The sequence below is a fragment of the Panthera leo genome, chromosome D4 (genome assembly GCF_018350215.1).
Source record: "Panthera leo isolate Ple1 chromosome D4, P.leo_Ple1_pat1.1, whole genome shotgun sequence".
Classification (NCBI taxonomy): domain Eukaryota; kingdom Metazoa; phylum Chordata; class Mammalia; order Carnivora; family Felidae; genus Panthera; species Panthera leo.
Genome location: NC_056691.1, coordinates 92,591,615 through 92,604,916, shown reverse-complemented (window position 1 = coordinate 92,604,916; position 13,302 = coordinate 92,591,615). Strand labels below are relative to the sequence as shown.

At 64.9% G+C, this 13,302-nt stretch overlaps 1 protein-coding gene across 4 annotated transcripts in view; it reads right to left on the bottom strand.

Annotated features, from left to right (window-relative positions):
• Positions 1–464: 464 nt before the first annotated feature.
• NACC2 (NACC family member 2) overlaps positions 465–13,302 on the bottom strand; it is a 66,735-nt gene continuing 53,897 nt past the window's right edge. For all 4 annotated transcript variants that reach the window (XM_042913587.1, XM_042913589.1, XM_042913590.1 and 1 more), the window contains 4 exons: positions 5,157–5,321; positions 3,045–3,150; positions 2,601–2,698; positions 465–1,264 (listed from right to left, as the gene is read on the bottom strand). In XM_042913587.1, the coding sequence (XP_042769521.1) occupies positions 759–1,264; positions 2,601–2,698; positions 3,045–3,150; positions 5,157–5,321 (875 nt within the window). In that variant the 3' untranslated portion in view covers positions 465–758. The remainder of the gene's footprint in view (positions 1,265–2,600; positions 2,699–3,044; positions 3,151–5,156; positions 5,322–13,302) is intronic.

Sequence of the window (13,302 nt, the reverse complement as noted above, 5' to 3'; positions counted from 1 at the left end):
GGCAGGTGGCCGGGCGGGAGCCGCGGGCGCTCATGGCAGCTGGCCCAGCCTGTGGGGCCCCGGTGCACCAAGGACCAAGGAGCTGGGGGACCAGGGGAGCCCATGGGCATAGGGTAGGAGAGCAGAGATGCCGGAACCCTGCCTCCTCCTGTGGGCGGCCCATCCCGCTGCCCCCGCACACGCTCAAACACACACGCACACGCACACACGCCCTCACTCGCTCCCACACCCCACGCACACAGTGGACCCGGAAGGCCTGACCCCCGAGTCTCAGGAAGAAGGAAAACCAGAGGAGTTTGGCCCCCGGGGGCCCAGCCCTGGCCCCTGGCCCCAGGGGGGTGAGCAGTGAGTGTCAGGGGGCGCGGGCCCCACACCCCAGGCCCCCTGGGCAGAGGGGGCGGGCAGGGCGGGGAGGCAGGGCAGGCGGACCCCCCCCTCCCCTCCCCCAGGCTCTCGTCCCCGTCCCCGCCCCCGCGAGGGGTGGGGGTGGGGCGGGGGGCGGGGCCACAGCCTGGAGGCTAACCTCGCAGATATCAAAAGGGGCCCTGGGACCTTCCTCGCGAGGTCACCGGCGGACTCGTCCTTACAGTATATCGAATGCGTGTGTTTCCTTCATCAACTTTAAATACAAGCAGGATAAAAATCACATTTTTTTCAGGCAACAGTAGCAGTTCCGTAGGTAAGTGGCTTGATCACATTTGTTGTATTAGTAACGCATGCAAGCAGCTGGAAAACCGTCCCGCGGGCCGGCGGCTCCTCTACAAGGTCCCTGCGTAGGACGCCTCCTGTCTCCGGGCCGCCGCGGGCGTCTGCGGCCGGCTGGAGCTGGTGCCGCCCTGCTCGAAGGGCTGCGGGGGGCTCTGGGCGGCCGCGGGCGGCGGCTCGGGCGCGGCCACCTCCTGGATGACGGAGCCCGCCCCGTCCGCCTCCTCGCCGGCCTCGAACGCGGGGTTGTTGGCGGCGCTCAGGTCGACATTCACGGCGTCAGTCCTCAGAGCCACGATGGTGGCGGCGTCGGCCCGCCGCTCCGCGTAGATGCGCTGCTCGAACACCTGCGCCGCGGCGGGCGGGAAGTCGGGGTCGAGGGGCGGGCCGGCGGCGGAGGAGCCCATGACCGTGCGGTACATCTCCACGCCCTCGGGCAGCATGGACTTGATCTTGGGCAGCCAGCGCTTGCGCACGCGGCGGGCGTTGGTACACATGTCCGCCGCGATCACGTTCATCTCACTCTCCTTGAAGCTGGGGGCGAAGTTCTGGCAGTACACTGCGAGCACAGGGGTGCGGGGGCACGGGCTGAGTGACCCCGGCCTCCCGAGGGGCCCCACCAGCCCCGGGGTCAGGGTGACCCCCGCCTCCCGAGGGGCCCCACAGCCCCGGGGTCAGGGCACTTATTTGCTGGAGTGGCCGCTCCTGAGCCAGTGGGGGCATGGCTGGGGGCCTCCAGAGACGTCATGGCCACCCAGGCCTCTTCTGGCCTCAGCCTGAGGACAGGGGGTCACCCTTCTCTCCACTCAGTCCTGGAGACCCTGCCCTGCTCCCTCGGGACAACTGGCATCGGGACACAAGGCCGTGGTACCTCCCTGAGCACCCACTGGCTGTGTGGCCTTGGGCAGGTCCCTGGCATCTCTGGGCCTCATTTATCGCTGCCCCACCCACCCTGGGTCCCAGACCTGCTCAGACAAGCCTGATGGGTAACCCTGCCCTGGCCAGAAGGGGAGTCGGGGCAGGGAGGGCAGGCAGCCCTCGGCACCCGCTAATCAGAGGCGCTTCCTCACAGTCTGGACAAGGAGCGAGGCGGAGCCGGTCAGCCCCTTCCCCCGGCCCAGCCCGAGCCGGGAGGAAGTGAGCCCCGGTGGCCGCATCCGTCGTCATTGAAAACGGTGCCGAGCCTCTCCTTGGTCCTCCACTGGGAGCCACAGGACCCCGCTCTGCAAGCCACCTGGGAGCCAGAGCCAGGTCCCCAGGGCGAGCCCCTCACAGCAGCATCGGCCGCACACCTCCCGGCCTCTTCCCGGAGCCCCACTGGCACTGCACGCTTTGGGACTCCCATTATCCACCACAAAGGCCCCTCTTTGCTCTAAAACAGAATCAGCCTCACAAGAGATGTTTTCCAAGCAAGGAAATAAGACAGTGTCTCGCGAGCCGACGGCCGCAGGAGGGCCGGCTCTCGGCCCGTCTGGCCCGATCGGAGCGGGTGGGCTCCTCCCGAGGCCGGGGCTGGGGCCGGGGGGCAGCAGTCGGCTGCGGAGATGGACCGGCTCCGCCCCCACGCGCCCAGGAGCGGGAGGCAGGAGCCAGCAAGCAGATGGCAAAGGCTCAAAATAACCTCGAAATGTAAATAAGGGGTTTTGTTCAAAAAGGAAAATTAGATCTATTTCACATATTAAAATAGTTTCGCACGCAGCTGAATCCATCATGCTTGGAAACCTACCAAGAACGTTAGCACCTCGAGACCTGGCTCCTGAGAGCTGTTCTTTTCTCTTTCCCCCCAGCCCTGTAGGGCCAGCCTGGTGCCGGGGAGAGGCCGCTCGCCCCGCCTGAGGTCCCCGGGGGACCCCGCCGCTCCTGCGCCCCCGACCCGGGAGACCCCGTCCACTTACGCTTCACAGCGTTCAGGACCCGGCTGTCCAGAGGCTTGCGGCTTGGGTCACTAGTGGACGATCGGATGCCGGTGCCGCAGCTGTTGGCCAGTGTGTTCCTGGCGGTGGGGGGGGGGGAGGGGTAGTCAGAGGTGCCACGGGAATGGGGCTTTCCCACCCAGAAGTCTACCTGCCCCCCGCCTTGTGCCACTCCTGACTTCCAAGGGTGCAGGGGTGGGGAACAGGCCCGCCACCTTCTGACCCACCCATGAAGTGAAGCACGTAGGTCTTTGTTTTAGAGGGGGGTGGTCCACAGCCCTCCCCAGACCCAGGCCCCCCCTCCCTCACCTCCACAGTCCCCGGGCCGACACCCAAGTGTGAAGTCAGTAAGGTGGGGGGCCTCACACGCGAGAGGCGTCAGCCACGGGAGACCCTCGAGGCTTCTGCGCCTGCCCAGGGACCCACCTGTCAAAGAAGGTGGCGAGGAGCCGTCTCAGCAAGACCTTGTGCTTCACCCCTGCGCAGAGGTGGCAGTTCATCAGCTGACCTCGTGTGATGTAGACGCCAGAGCCTGTGACCACCAGACACAGAAGAGTGAGGCGCTCGGCCTCACCACCCACACAGCCCAAGGCCAGGACCTCCCCGGGAGGCTCCTGGGGCCAGAGCGGGTGCGCAGGGGGTGTGGGGAGCGGCGCAAGGCCGCCTGACTTCTGGGTGCAGCACCCCAGGGCGTGCCCTGTCACCTGGGGGAGGCAGCCTTGGCCACGTGTCCCCAGATCACCCTGGCAGCCTCAGGCGGTTTCTCTGCTCAGCCTAGGGTTTGGGCAACGCTCCTCGCCTCTCTATCCCTTCCCCAAAACCAAAGCACCTCGGGCAGCGCTGGGGCCTGGAGTTCTGGAGGTCACCGGGCCCTGTGCCTGTGGGGGGAGGGGCGCCGCCAGCCCAGGGCAGGGGTGGGGGCAGTGAGCCCACACGGTACTGGTTACCCCAAAGAAACCTGGCAAGGCCCAGGGGCCCAGCAGGGCGTGGGCCAAGCCAGCAGAGGACACAATGCCCAGAGCGTGGGGTGGCCTCCATGTAACGGACGCTGCTTGTGGAGAAAGGAGCCGGCACCGGACGGTGCCCCCGACCCCCTGAGACAACAGTGCGGTAAACCCCAACGGGCTCTGGGGCCTCCTGAAGCCTCCTTCAGGCCTCTATGACCCCAGCTGTCACAGACCACGTGCTGAATCTTGTGAAAAAGACAAGAGTGGGGGGGGCTCTTTTCTCGGGGGGCAGGGTGGAAGGAAGACACAGGAGGTGTTCTTGCGTGTGGGTCCCCAGCTGCGCGGCCTGGGCTGGCTTCCCTCCACGGGCCAGGTCTCCGGGGGAGCCTGGGCCCACTGTTTAAACAGACACGTGATTCTGGATGGAGACCACCGCCGGGGGCGTCGGGTCAGTGTGGCCTGACGGTCCTCAGCCACAGCATGCCAGGTGTCCCTGAGGGCCACCCCGCTCACGTCTGCAGAGGCTCCAGCCCAACAGCAGAGCAGGTCACTCTGAGCCACACGGGGGACACCCCCTCGTTGTGGGGAAACCTGTAAAGGGGGGGCTGGGACACAGTGGGGCCTGGGAACCTGATATCCAGCTTGCGTTGGGCCAGGGATGGTGCCCAGGCCTGGCCCCCGCCCCCAACCCCCAACCCCGACAGACAGGCTGTTAGCTGAAAGGCAAAGCCACCCCTCTCTGCCCTGTTCTAAGGTTGCCTGTTTGGACAGTGGCTCCCAGCAGAGGGGACAGCTCAGGCAGAACCCTATGATGCTGCCCAGGGCGTGGTGGTCAGGAGTGCCCAACAGGAACGGGGGGAGGGGGGGGCAGAAGCTCACAGAAGGTCCACGCCAGCACTGGGGGGAGGGAAGGAGCCCATGGGTCCTGGCCAGCCTGTCAGGGGCTCCCCCGGCCAACCAGGAGACTCCTGGAAAATGGCTCCACCTCCCTAGTGAGGGGGACAAATGGCTCCACCTCCCCACCGAGGGTGACGGCAGCATCTTCTGTCTTCCCTGTGAAGAGCCTTAGAAATCTACGAGGGGTCTGCGAGGCCAGATGCATCCTAACGTTGAAAAGATAAGTATTTCTGACAAAGGCACCGGGCCCTAATGGGCTTTCGGACTCTACTGTGTCGTTCGCTTTTGCAGAATTCCGTTTCTGACTCGGACCTGCGTCTGGAGCCTCCGGTCGCTACTCGTCAGCGCAGCGATGGGGCGCTCTGGGACTTGGGGGAGGGGGGCCCGTGCGCTGTATTCGATTTGGTTTTATCTGCCACCTAAATTAAAACGCAATCGTGATTGCAGCCCCTGCCAATCAGATGCGCGACCAGCCCAGGGGATTCAATTAAAATGCTAAATTAATTCAATTGAATAACTCCTCTTAATGACACATTCTCCTAAAAGGAAATTAGAGGAAATTTAAGATGTTCTTTTTTTTTTTTTTTTTTTTTTTTTGACTGATTAGTGATGAGTACATTGTTCAGAGCTCTGAGGAAAAAAGATAAACGAGGGCATCTGCACACAATAGACAGGGCGGGGAGGGGCACTTCACCTGCCACCAGCTCTAGCTTCTCGCCAGGGTCCCCTTCTGAGTAGAGCTTGGGGTGACAGCGGTACCCGATCTGGCTGATGAGGCTGGCGGGCAGCGCCACCAGGTCGCGGCGGATGAGGACACAGGAGCGGCTCTCCAGTGGCATGGGTTCTGGTTTCTCTTGCACTGCGGACACAGACCCGATCCGGTTAGGGGTGCTCTCAGGCACGGCGATGGAGATCCTGCGCAGCCAGGCTCGGGTCAGACCCTCCACGGTGGGCTCGACTGCTCCCTCCCTGCCTCGTTGCCCTCCCTACTCTCTCCCTGCCCACCTCACCCTGACCTCTGCGGGGAGGACCAGAGCGGAGAAGCGAACGGAAGAAGGCAGGGAGGGATGCCCACCCAGACCTGTGAACAAGCTACGAGGGCCCGGGAGGTGCCCACCAGACACAGGCCTGCAGATCAGGCAGGACGGGGGGCTCAGGACGGCATGTGCAAGGGGCTGGTCGGAGGGCAGCCGGGCTGGCCCCGAGGTCTCATCGGGCACTCTGCCGGGTGGAGTGCAGGCCTGGAGCGCATAGGGCCTGCACTGTGCCCCTGGCCTGATGGCTGGGGGCGGTCCCATTCCACAGGTGGGGGCACACAGGGCCTCTGCCTGCCAGTGGGCACTTCCCGGAGGCTGTGCCATGCTGCCGGGACGAGAGACAGTTCCGTAAGTACCTGCCAGCAGTAAAGCTGGGCAGTGGCACTGTCGGGCAGGGCACCCAGGGCACCTCCAGCCCTCCAGGTGGTCTGGGAATGCTCCTGACAAACCACTGCCAGCTGACAGTCAGGGGCCCCTGAGCTCGCCGAACCTGCAGCTACGATGGGGCAGGGGCTGAGCCCACTCTGATGTCCCCAAGCCACACAGGAGCATAACAGCAGCTGGACGTCAAGGCCACTGTCCCCCCCCCCCTCCCCTCCCTCCCGAGGCCCCACCCTCCACCCTCCCCTGGCTGGGACACAGGCCCTCTGGCCGGTCTCTCAAGGCCGGGGTGGGGGCTCGAGTCTACTGGGCACCAGCCACACCGAGTGCCGTCCAGGTGCTGGGGGGCCGAGGAGAGGCCCTCAGGGGATGCCCCGTCGGGGGCTCATCGGGTGGCCAGGCTGGGTGGGGAGAGACGCCACAGGGAGGCTCCCGTGGTGGAGAGGACCGAGCCCCACCAGGCCTTGTGTCCCAAGACCGCTTAAGCAGGTGCCCCCAAGTCCAGCCCCACATCCTCCCCCATCTCCCTGCAGCCCCCTGGTCTCCTTGCCCCCCCACCCCAGCAGCCACACAAGCCACACGCTCACCACAGGGTCAGCGAAGGGCCTCTGCGCGGGGCAGGGCTCCAGGGCAAAGCCCCCCGCCACGCACATGCTGCCATCAGCCCGGCACGCTTCACCCCGCCTCCCTCACCCTGTGTCCCCAGCACACGGGCCACTCTGGGTCACCTCCCAGGAGGGCCACCTGCTCCCGGCCAGCTGCTGTCACTGAGAAATCACAGCTGGTCCGGGGCAGGGGACTCCCCCACACAGCTGGCAGAGAGCACGGCCCAGCCCGCCCTCAGCCACCCAGACACGGGGGCAAGGTCTGCATGCCGGCAGGGGCCTCGGGCTGCTCAGAGGGTCACTCAGGGTTGGGCCCTCATGGTCAAGGACAGCAGTTCTCTGTAGCAGCCTTAGCAGCTCCTGGGCCAGAGGGGGGTGGCTGTAGAACCTTGTAGTGCCCAGATACCTGGAGGGCAGGGCCAGGCTGGAACCTGCTCTCCATCAGGCTCCAGGCGGGGACACCTGGCCACTCAGGCTGGAGCAGTGGTCCTGTCCCTTCGGCATTGTGACCCATCCCCGCTTAGGGGGTCACAGGAAAATTCAGCACCTGGCCTCACTGTGGCAGGTGCCAGGTTGGGCGGGGCCACAGACCTGGGAAAGCCACACGGGGGCTGCTGCAAAGGGGCTTCAGGAGGTAGGGTGGCAAGGAAGCGTCTTGGGCAGACCCTCACCCCCAGGTGGCCAGAACCCGGCAGCCTCAAGCTCCCGTCGGGGCGGTGGTGGGGGCCGGCCTCCTGGAGCCACAGGAGAGCCCCTCGGGAGAAGGCAGGCTGGGCTCCAGTGCCCAGCAACCCCCCCCCCCAGATCAGGGCTCAAGTGGGGGGGGCAGTCGCTCTGGGGAACGGGAGGCACCTCCCACCAGGTGTGTGTGGGGAACGCGGGTGGGGGCAGATGAGCAGAGAGCAACAGAGAACCTTCCAAACCTGGCATACCCGGGGGCTCAGGGAGCACAGGAAAAACAACCCGGGTGGTATTTTAAAACATAATTACCCGCCCCCGCCCCCCCCACGGCCTGCTGTGATTACACACGCAGACGCAGAGCCAAAGCCAGCGCCGCGGCATTTACATAAAGAGCGCTCACCAACAGAAATAACGGCGTCCACAACGCAGCCTGCCGTGTTTCTCCAAACAGCAGAAGTTGTTTCCGCTCCTCTCGCCTGCCCCCCGACCCGCCCCAGCGCCAGCCCCAGCCCCCCACCCCGACCCCTGCCCCCCCCAACCCCCCCCCCCCGGGGCCGGCCCCCGCCCCCGCCCGTCCCCCACCCCCGGCCCCCAGCCCCCTACCCCCCAACCGCGGCCACCAGTCCCCCGCCCCCCACCCCCCCACCCTTGGCCCCCGCCCCCAGCCCCCTACCTCCCAACCCCGGCCACCAGCCCCCTGCCCCTGTCCCCCACCCCAGCCTCCACCCCCGGCCCCCCGCCTCAGCCCCCAGCCCAGCTCCAGAGAGCCAGAGACCAGCAGATCCAGAACACCCAGAACAGCCTCTTCTATTTCTGCTCTGCCTAGCGCCGGATACTGCGCCAGCTAAAAATACCCGAACCCTCGTGGTGGCTCATCTGGAAAGGTGCTCCCAAAGCCTTCCCTGCCCCTGCCCCTGCCCCTGCCCCTGCCCCTGCCCCTGCCCCGGGCCCCAAGTCTCCTCCTCCTAGGGAGAGGAGGGGGCAGCTTACAACCAGGTTCTGGGAGCCTGGGAGAGCGTGCACCGGGCCCCTCGCGAGTCCCCGTGGCCTTCGGGCAGGCGTCCCTGACTGCGGGGCTGGCGGGAGGCCCCTCGGTGGGCTGTGGGCAGGGACACGGCAGCCCGCAGACGGACCCACGGATCACACTGAGGTCACTCGGGGACTGGCCACCGCGGCGGAACCACCACCCTCACCGTCAACGGCCTCGTTTTCAACCAGCAACAGCTCCAGTCTCCAGGACCGTGGGCTCCGAATATTTTGGGCCCATGGAATTTGGAGAGAAGCACATGAAAGTGAAGAGCAGTTAGGTGTTTGTCCCGAGAGGTGAGTAATTGCTCTCCCTGTAGGAAAGGTGAGTCCCGGTGAAAAGGCCTCTACGGAATGATCCGGAACAGTAGCTGATCTGGGCCAAAGGGGCAGCCGCAACCAAGGACAGGCAGAGTTTCCCTCGGATCACCGGACAGAGAAAACTGTAACTGTGGACACAGGACTCATGGGTGGACCCGCCAGGGACTCTGGGCACCAAGGAGGGACCCAGCTGCTCCCTGACTCGGTGACGCTGCGTGAATCCAGCCGGCGAGGACATCGTGCTGGGTGAGAGGAAACCAGCACAGAAGGACAAGTCCCGTCAGATTCCACTGGCTGTGGGGCCGAGAGGAGTCGGACCCAGAGACAGACAGCGCGGGGGGCAGGGTGGTCGGTGTGTCACGGGACCGAGTTCGGTCTGGGAAGATGGACGCTCCTGGGGACGGACGGAGGGGACGGCTGCACGGCAGCGTGAGCGTGCCCGACGCCCCCGAACTGTGCCCTCAGCAACAGCTGTCACGGCAAATCCTGCGTCACGATATTCCAGCCCAACAACACGATTCTCTTGAAAGAATGAAAGGCCTCTGTGGGAGACGAGGGCCGTGGTCCTCGTTTCGCGGTCTGTTAGGCACGGATAGAAGGCAGCGCTGGTGACGCAGGCCCGCAGGGACCCCGGGAGGGTCACTGACCTCCGTCCCTGCACCTTCTCACCCTCCTGTGGGTCACTGACTGGGAACCTGGAGAACGCGCTGGACTGTCTCCCCAAACAAGACACAGAGTCCCCAGCCCACGGGATGCCGGTGCATCGCCACGCCCCAACGGTGTGGCCTCTGTTCCTGTCCCCAGATGCACAGGGTGTCTCCGGCGGCCCCTCGGAGATGGCCTAGGCAGCCCCCACCCTCGGCAGGGAGCCCCCACCAATGTGTGTGGCCGCCAGCAGGTGACCGAGCCCCTGGGAGGTTGCGCGCGGAGGTGTGGGGACAAGGAAGGGGACACTCAGAGAACGTGTCATTTGTTAAAATGGCACAATAAGAAATCGAACCCCTAGTCCTTGATTATATCGGAAAACACAACTTAAAGCCAAACGGAAAGAAAAAGGCCGGTCACACTACCCACTTTCAACTCACTATAAACCAGCCGTAACGGTACGTGCGGGCAAGCGAAGGGACACGCGGTCCACAGCACGGAAACAGGCCGGCACAGACACGCTCGGCTGAGTTGTGACAAAGGTTCGCTCGCCACTCAACGGGGGAGGTGACAGCTGCTTCGGCACGTGGTGCAGAGGAAGCAGCCAGGCACGGACAGATCACAAAAGTGAAGCCGCCCTTGATCTGAGCCTCACGCCTGACGCGGAAATTGACAAAGATGACCCGGGACCTCGTGTAAAACACAGAACTACAAAACTTCCAGAAGAGAATCTTCGTGAACTCGGGTTCGGCGAAAAGCTTACACACGACCCCGAAAGCACAGCCCGTGAAGGAATGGCCTGATTAGCGGGACCCCACGGAAGGGAAAGCCTCCCGCAAAGACAGCGGCCCCAGCCGGCAGGCCTGCACCCGACAGGCGATTTGTGCTGAGAACCCGCAGCGGCTCTCAACGCCCGACAGCCAGAAAACGGACAACTCGATCTTTAAAATGGGCAAAAGATCCAAACAGGTGCTTGGTGAGAGAACACACAGACGGCACACTGGCACTGAAGAGGCAGCCACGTTGGCCACCGGAAACTGCACGTAAAACCGCGTGGAGACACCACTCCACACGCACGGTGCGGCTGAGCTTGCGGCCCGGGTGGGGCGAGGGGTGGCCACTGGGCGCTGGTCCCCAGCCACAGTGCACAGGGGGACACAGACACCCCGGGGGACGGCTGGGCAGGGGGACACGGGCACCCCCGGGGAACGGCTGGGTAGGTGACACGGGCATCCCGGGGGATGGCTGGGTAGGGTACACGGGCACTCCATAGGCAGCTGGGCAGGGGACAAGGACACTCCAGAGGATGGCTGGGCAGGGGACACAGGCAACCCGGGAGATGGCTGGGGAGGGGGACACGGGCACTCCATAGGCAGCTGGGCAGGGGGACACAGGCACCCCGGGGGATGGCTGGGCAGGGGGACACAGGCACGCCGGGGAACGGCTGGGTAGGGGACACAGGCATCCCGGGGAATGGCTGGGTAGGGGACACGGGCACTCCAGAGGATGGCTGGGCAGGGGGACACAGGCACCCCGGGGGATGGCTGGGCAGGGGACATGGGCACTCCAGAGGATGGCTGGGCAGGGGGACATGGGCACTCCATAAGGGGCTGGGCAGGGTACAGGGGCACTCCAGAGGACGGATGGGCAGGGGACACGGGCACTCCAGAGGATGGCTGGGCAGGGGGACACGGGCACCCCGGGGGATGGCTGGGCAGGGGGACACGGGCACCCCGGGGGATGGCTGGGCAGGGGGACACGGGCATCCCGGGAGATGGCTGGGCAGGGGGACACGGGCACCCCGGGGGACGGCTGGGCAGGGGGACACGGGCACCCCGGGGGACGGCTATGCAGGGGGACACGGGCACTCCATAGGCGGCTGGGCAGGGGACACGGGCACTCCAGAGGACGGCTGGGCAGGGGACACAGGCATTCCAGAGGATGGCTGGGCAGGGGGACATGGGCACTCCAGAGGATGGCTGGGCAGGGGACACGGGCACTCCAGAGGATGGCTGGGCAGGGGACACGGGCATCCTGGGGGACGGGTGGGTAGGGGACACGGGCACCCTGGGGGATGGCTGGGCAGGGGGACACGGGCACCCCAGGGGACGGCTAGGCAGGGGGACACAGGCACTCCATAGGCGGCTGGGCAGGGGACACGGGCACTCCAGAGGATGGCTGGGCAGGGGACACGGGCACCCCAGGGGACGACTAGGCAGGGGGACACAGGCACTCCATAGGCGGCTGGGCAGGGGACACGGGCACTCCAGAGGATGGCTGGGCAGCTCTTCCAAAGCTGAACACAGGCTGAGTGTGGGAGCCGCACCCCCTCACCTGGGTGCTCAGCCAGGGAAACGGGATGAAGACAGTCCGCTCGGGCCCTGAGCAAGGATGCGGACAGCGGCTCTGCTCACAAATGCCCTGACTGGAGACGGCCCAGTGTCTCGTGTGGGGACAGAGAACAGATCGGTGACCGCCAGGGGATGGGGTGGGGGTGGGCGATGTCGGGCGGCACGGAGGGTTGACGGAGCTGCTGTGTATCGTGAGCGCCCAGGTGGCCCGCCCAGCGCTGCCCTGCCCTGCCCCTTGCTGCTGGGCCCCAGGAGGCCCCCCCCAACACCCACCAGGCAGGCAGTTCTGAAAGGGCCACACCCACAAAGGCGCCCATGCGTCTGAACACAACCGTGTTGGCATCCTGGATACGGGGCAGGGGGTCCTTCCGAAAGGCGCACTTGGGCCCCGAGGGGTGGGGCAGAGCATCAGCAGCTGGGGGTCATCACAGATGACTGCTCTTTCACGTGAAGACAGAAATGCCACCCATGTAGCCACGTCCCCCAGCGACTGTGAGATGAACCCTATTTTGCGGGGGCTAAAAGGCAAGGAAGGACAGAAGGCATCTCAGAACCGAGATCCCAGCACATCGGGCACAAAATAACAAGTCTGGCAGGGAAAGCCCTGAAGAAAGAAACCTACGAGCAGACACAGAAACGCTGAGGAGAGACTGTGTGCAAACGCCCTGCGGGGGAACCCCCACGCGGGAACGATCTCCGTGCACAGGTAGGGTCCCCGGGTCCCCGTGCGCAGGCAGGCGCAGGCACAGCGGCCGGACAGGACGTGAGGCTCTGACCCTGCAGCCCTGGACGGCACCCAGGGCGACCCTGAGCCGCAGTTCCTCTGGGGCCCGGCTCATAACATTCCAAACCTCCTCTGGGAGGCTCCCCGTCCAACTCAGCCAGTCCCACTCAAACCTGCCATGGATGCTGCCTGTCCCCAGACCCCACAGGTCTGCCGGTTTTGTGTCCAGCACCCACGTCTGGCCCTGGGAGACCCCACCGAGGCCCCAGCTGGTGTCCCGGCAAACCCAGCGGCTGCCCGCACTGCCGGCCTGACCGCATTCTCCTCCGTCAGCTCCGCGGACTCGAGACGTCCACCGTGGACGGCCTGGACAGATCCTGGTCCGTGACACCAGGTGACACTGGTCACCCTGAAAACACGGTGGGGCTCTGCGTGCCCTGGGACCGTGTTTATGTAAGATGCACGCACGGGCTATGCTTGAAGACAAAACACGGGACGCGAGGCTGCTGGGAGACAGCGGGAGGCAGAGCAACGGGTGAACAGCTCTCCCCAGTGTGACCTTCTATACTCTTTACAATGATTAGCACACATCAGCTACACACGAACACATTTAACCTGTGAGGTGCCCCAGAGACCCCTGTACGGCAATGGGGGAGTGACCCCCCCCCATCAAGAACAATTCCAAAAGCTGCATTAAAAAACGGGCCCCAGGGCAGCTCAGTCAGTTAAGCGTGGGACTCTTGATTTCGGCTCAGGTCAAGGTCTCACCGATCTTGGGTTTGAACCCTGAGTCGGGCTCTGCACTGTCAGTGTGGAACCTGCTTGGGACCCTCTCGCTCCCTCTCTGCCCCTCCTGCTTGAGCAGGCTCTCTCTCAAAATTAAAAAAAAAAAACAAAACTTAAAAAAAATTAGTCTCAGGGCCAGGCCCCTGAGCTGAGGGGACAGCTGCCATAGGGCTGGGTGGGAGGGACAGCCGGGCCTGGAGCGTGCAGATTCGAGGGGCCTCGGCCTGGGAGATGGCCCGGCTTCCCCTCAACTTCCTGCCACCACTAAGCAGCACGTGTGCAG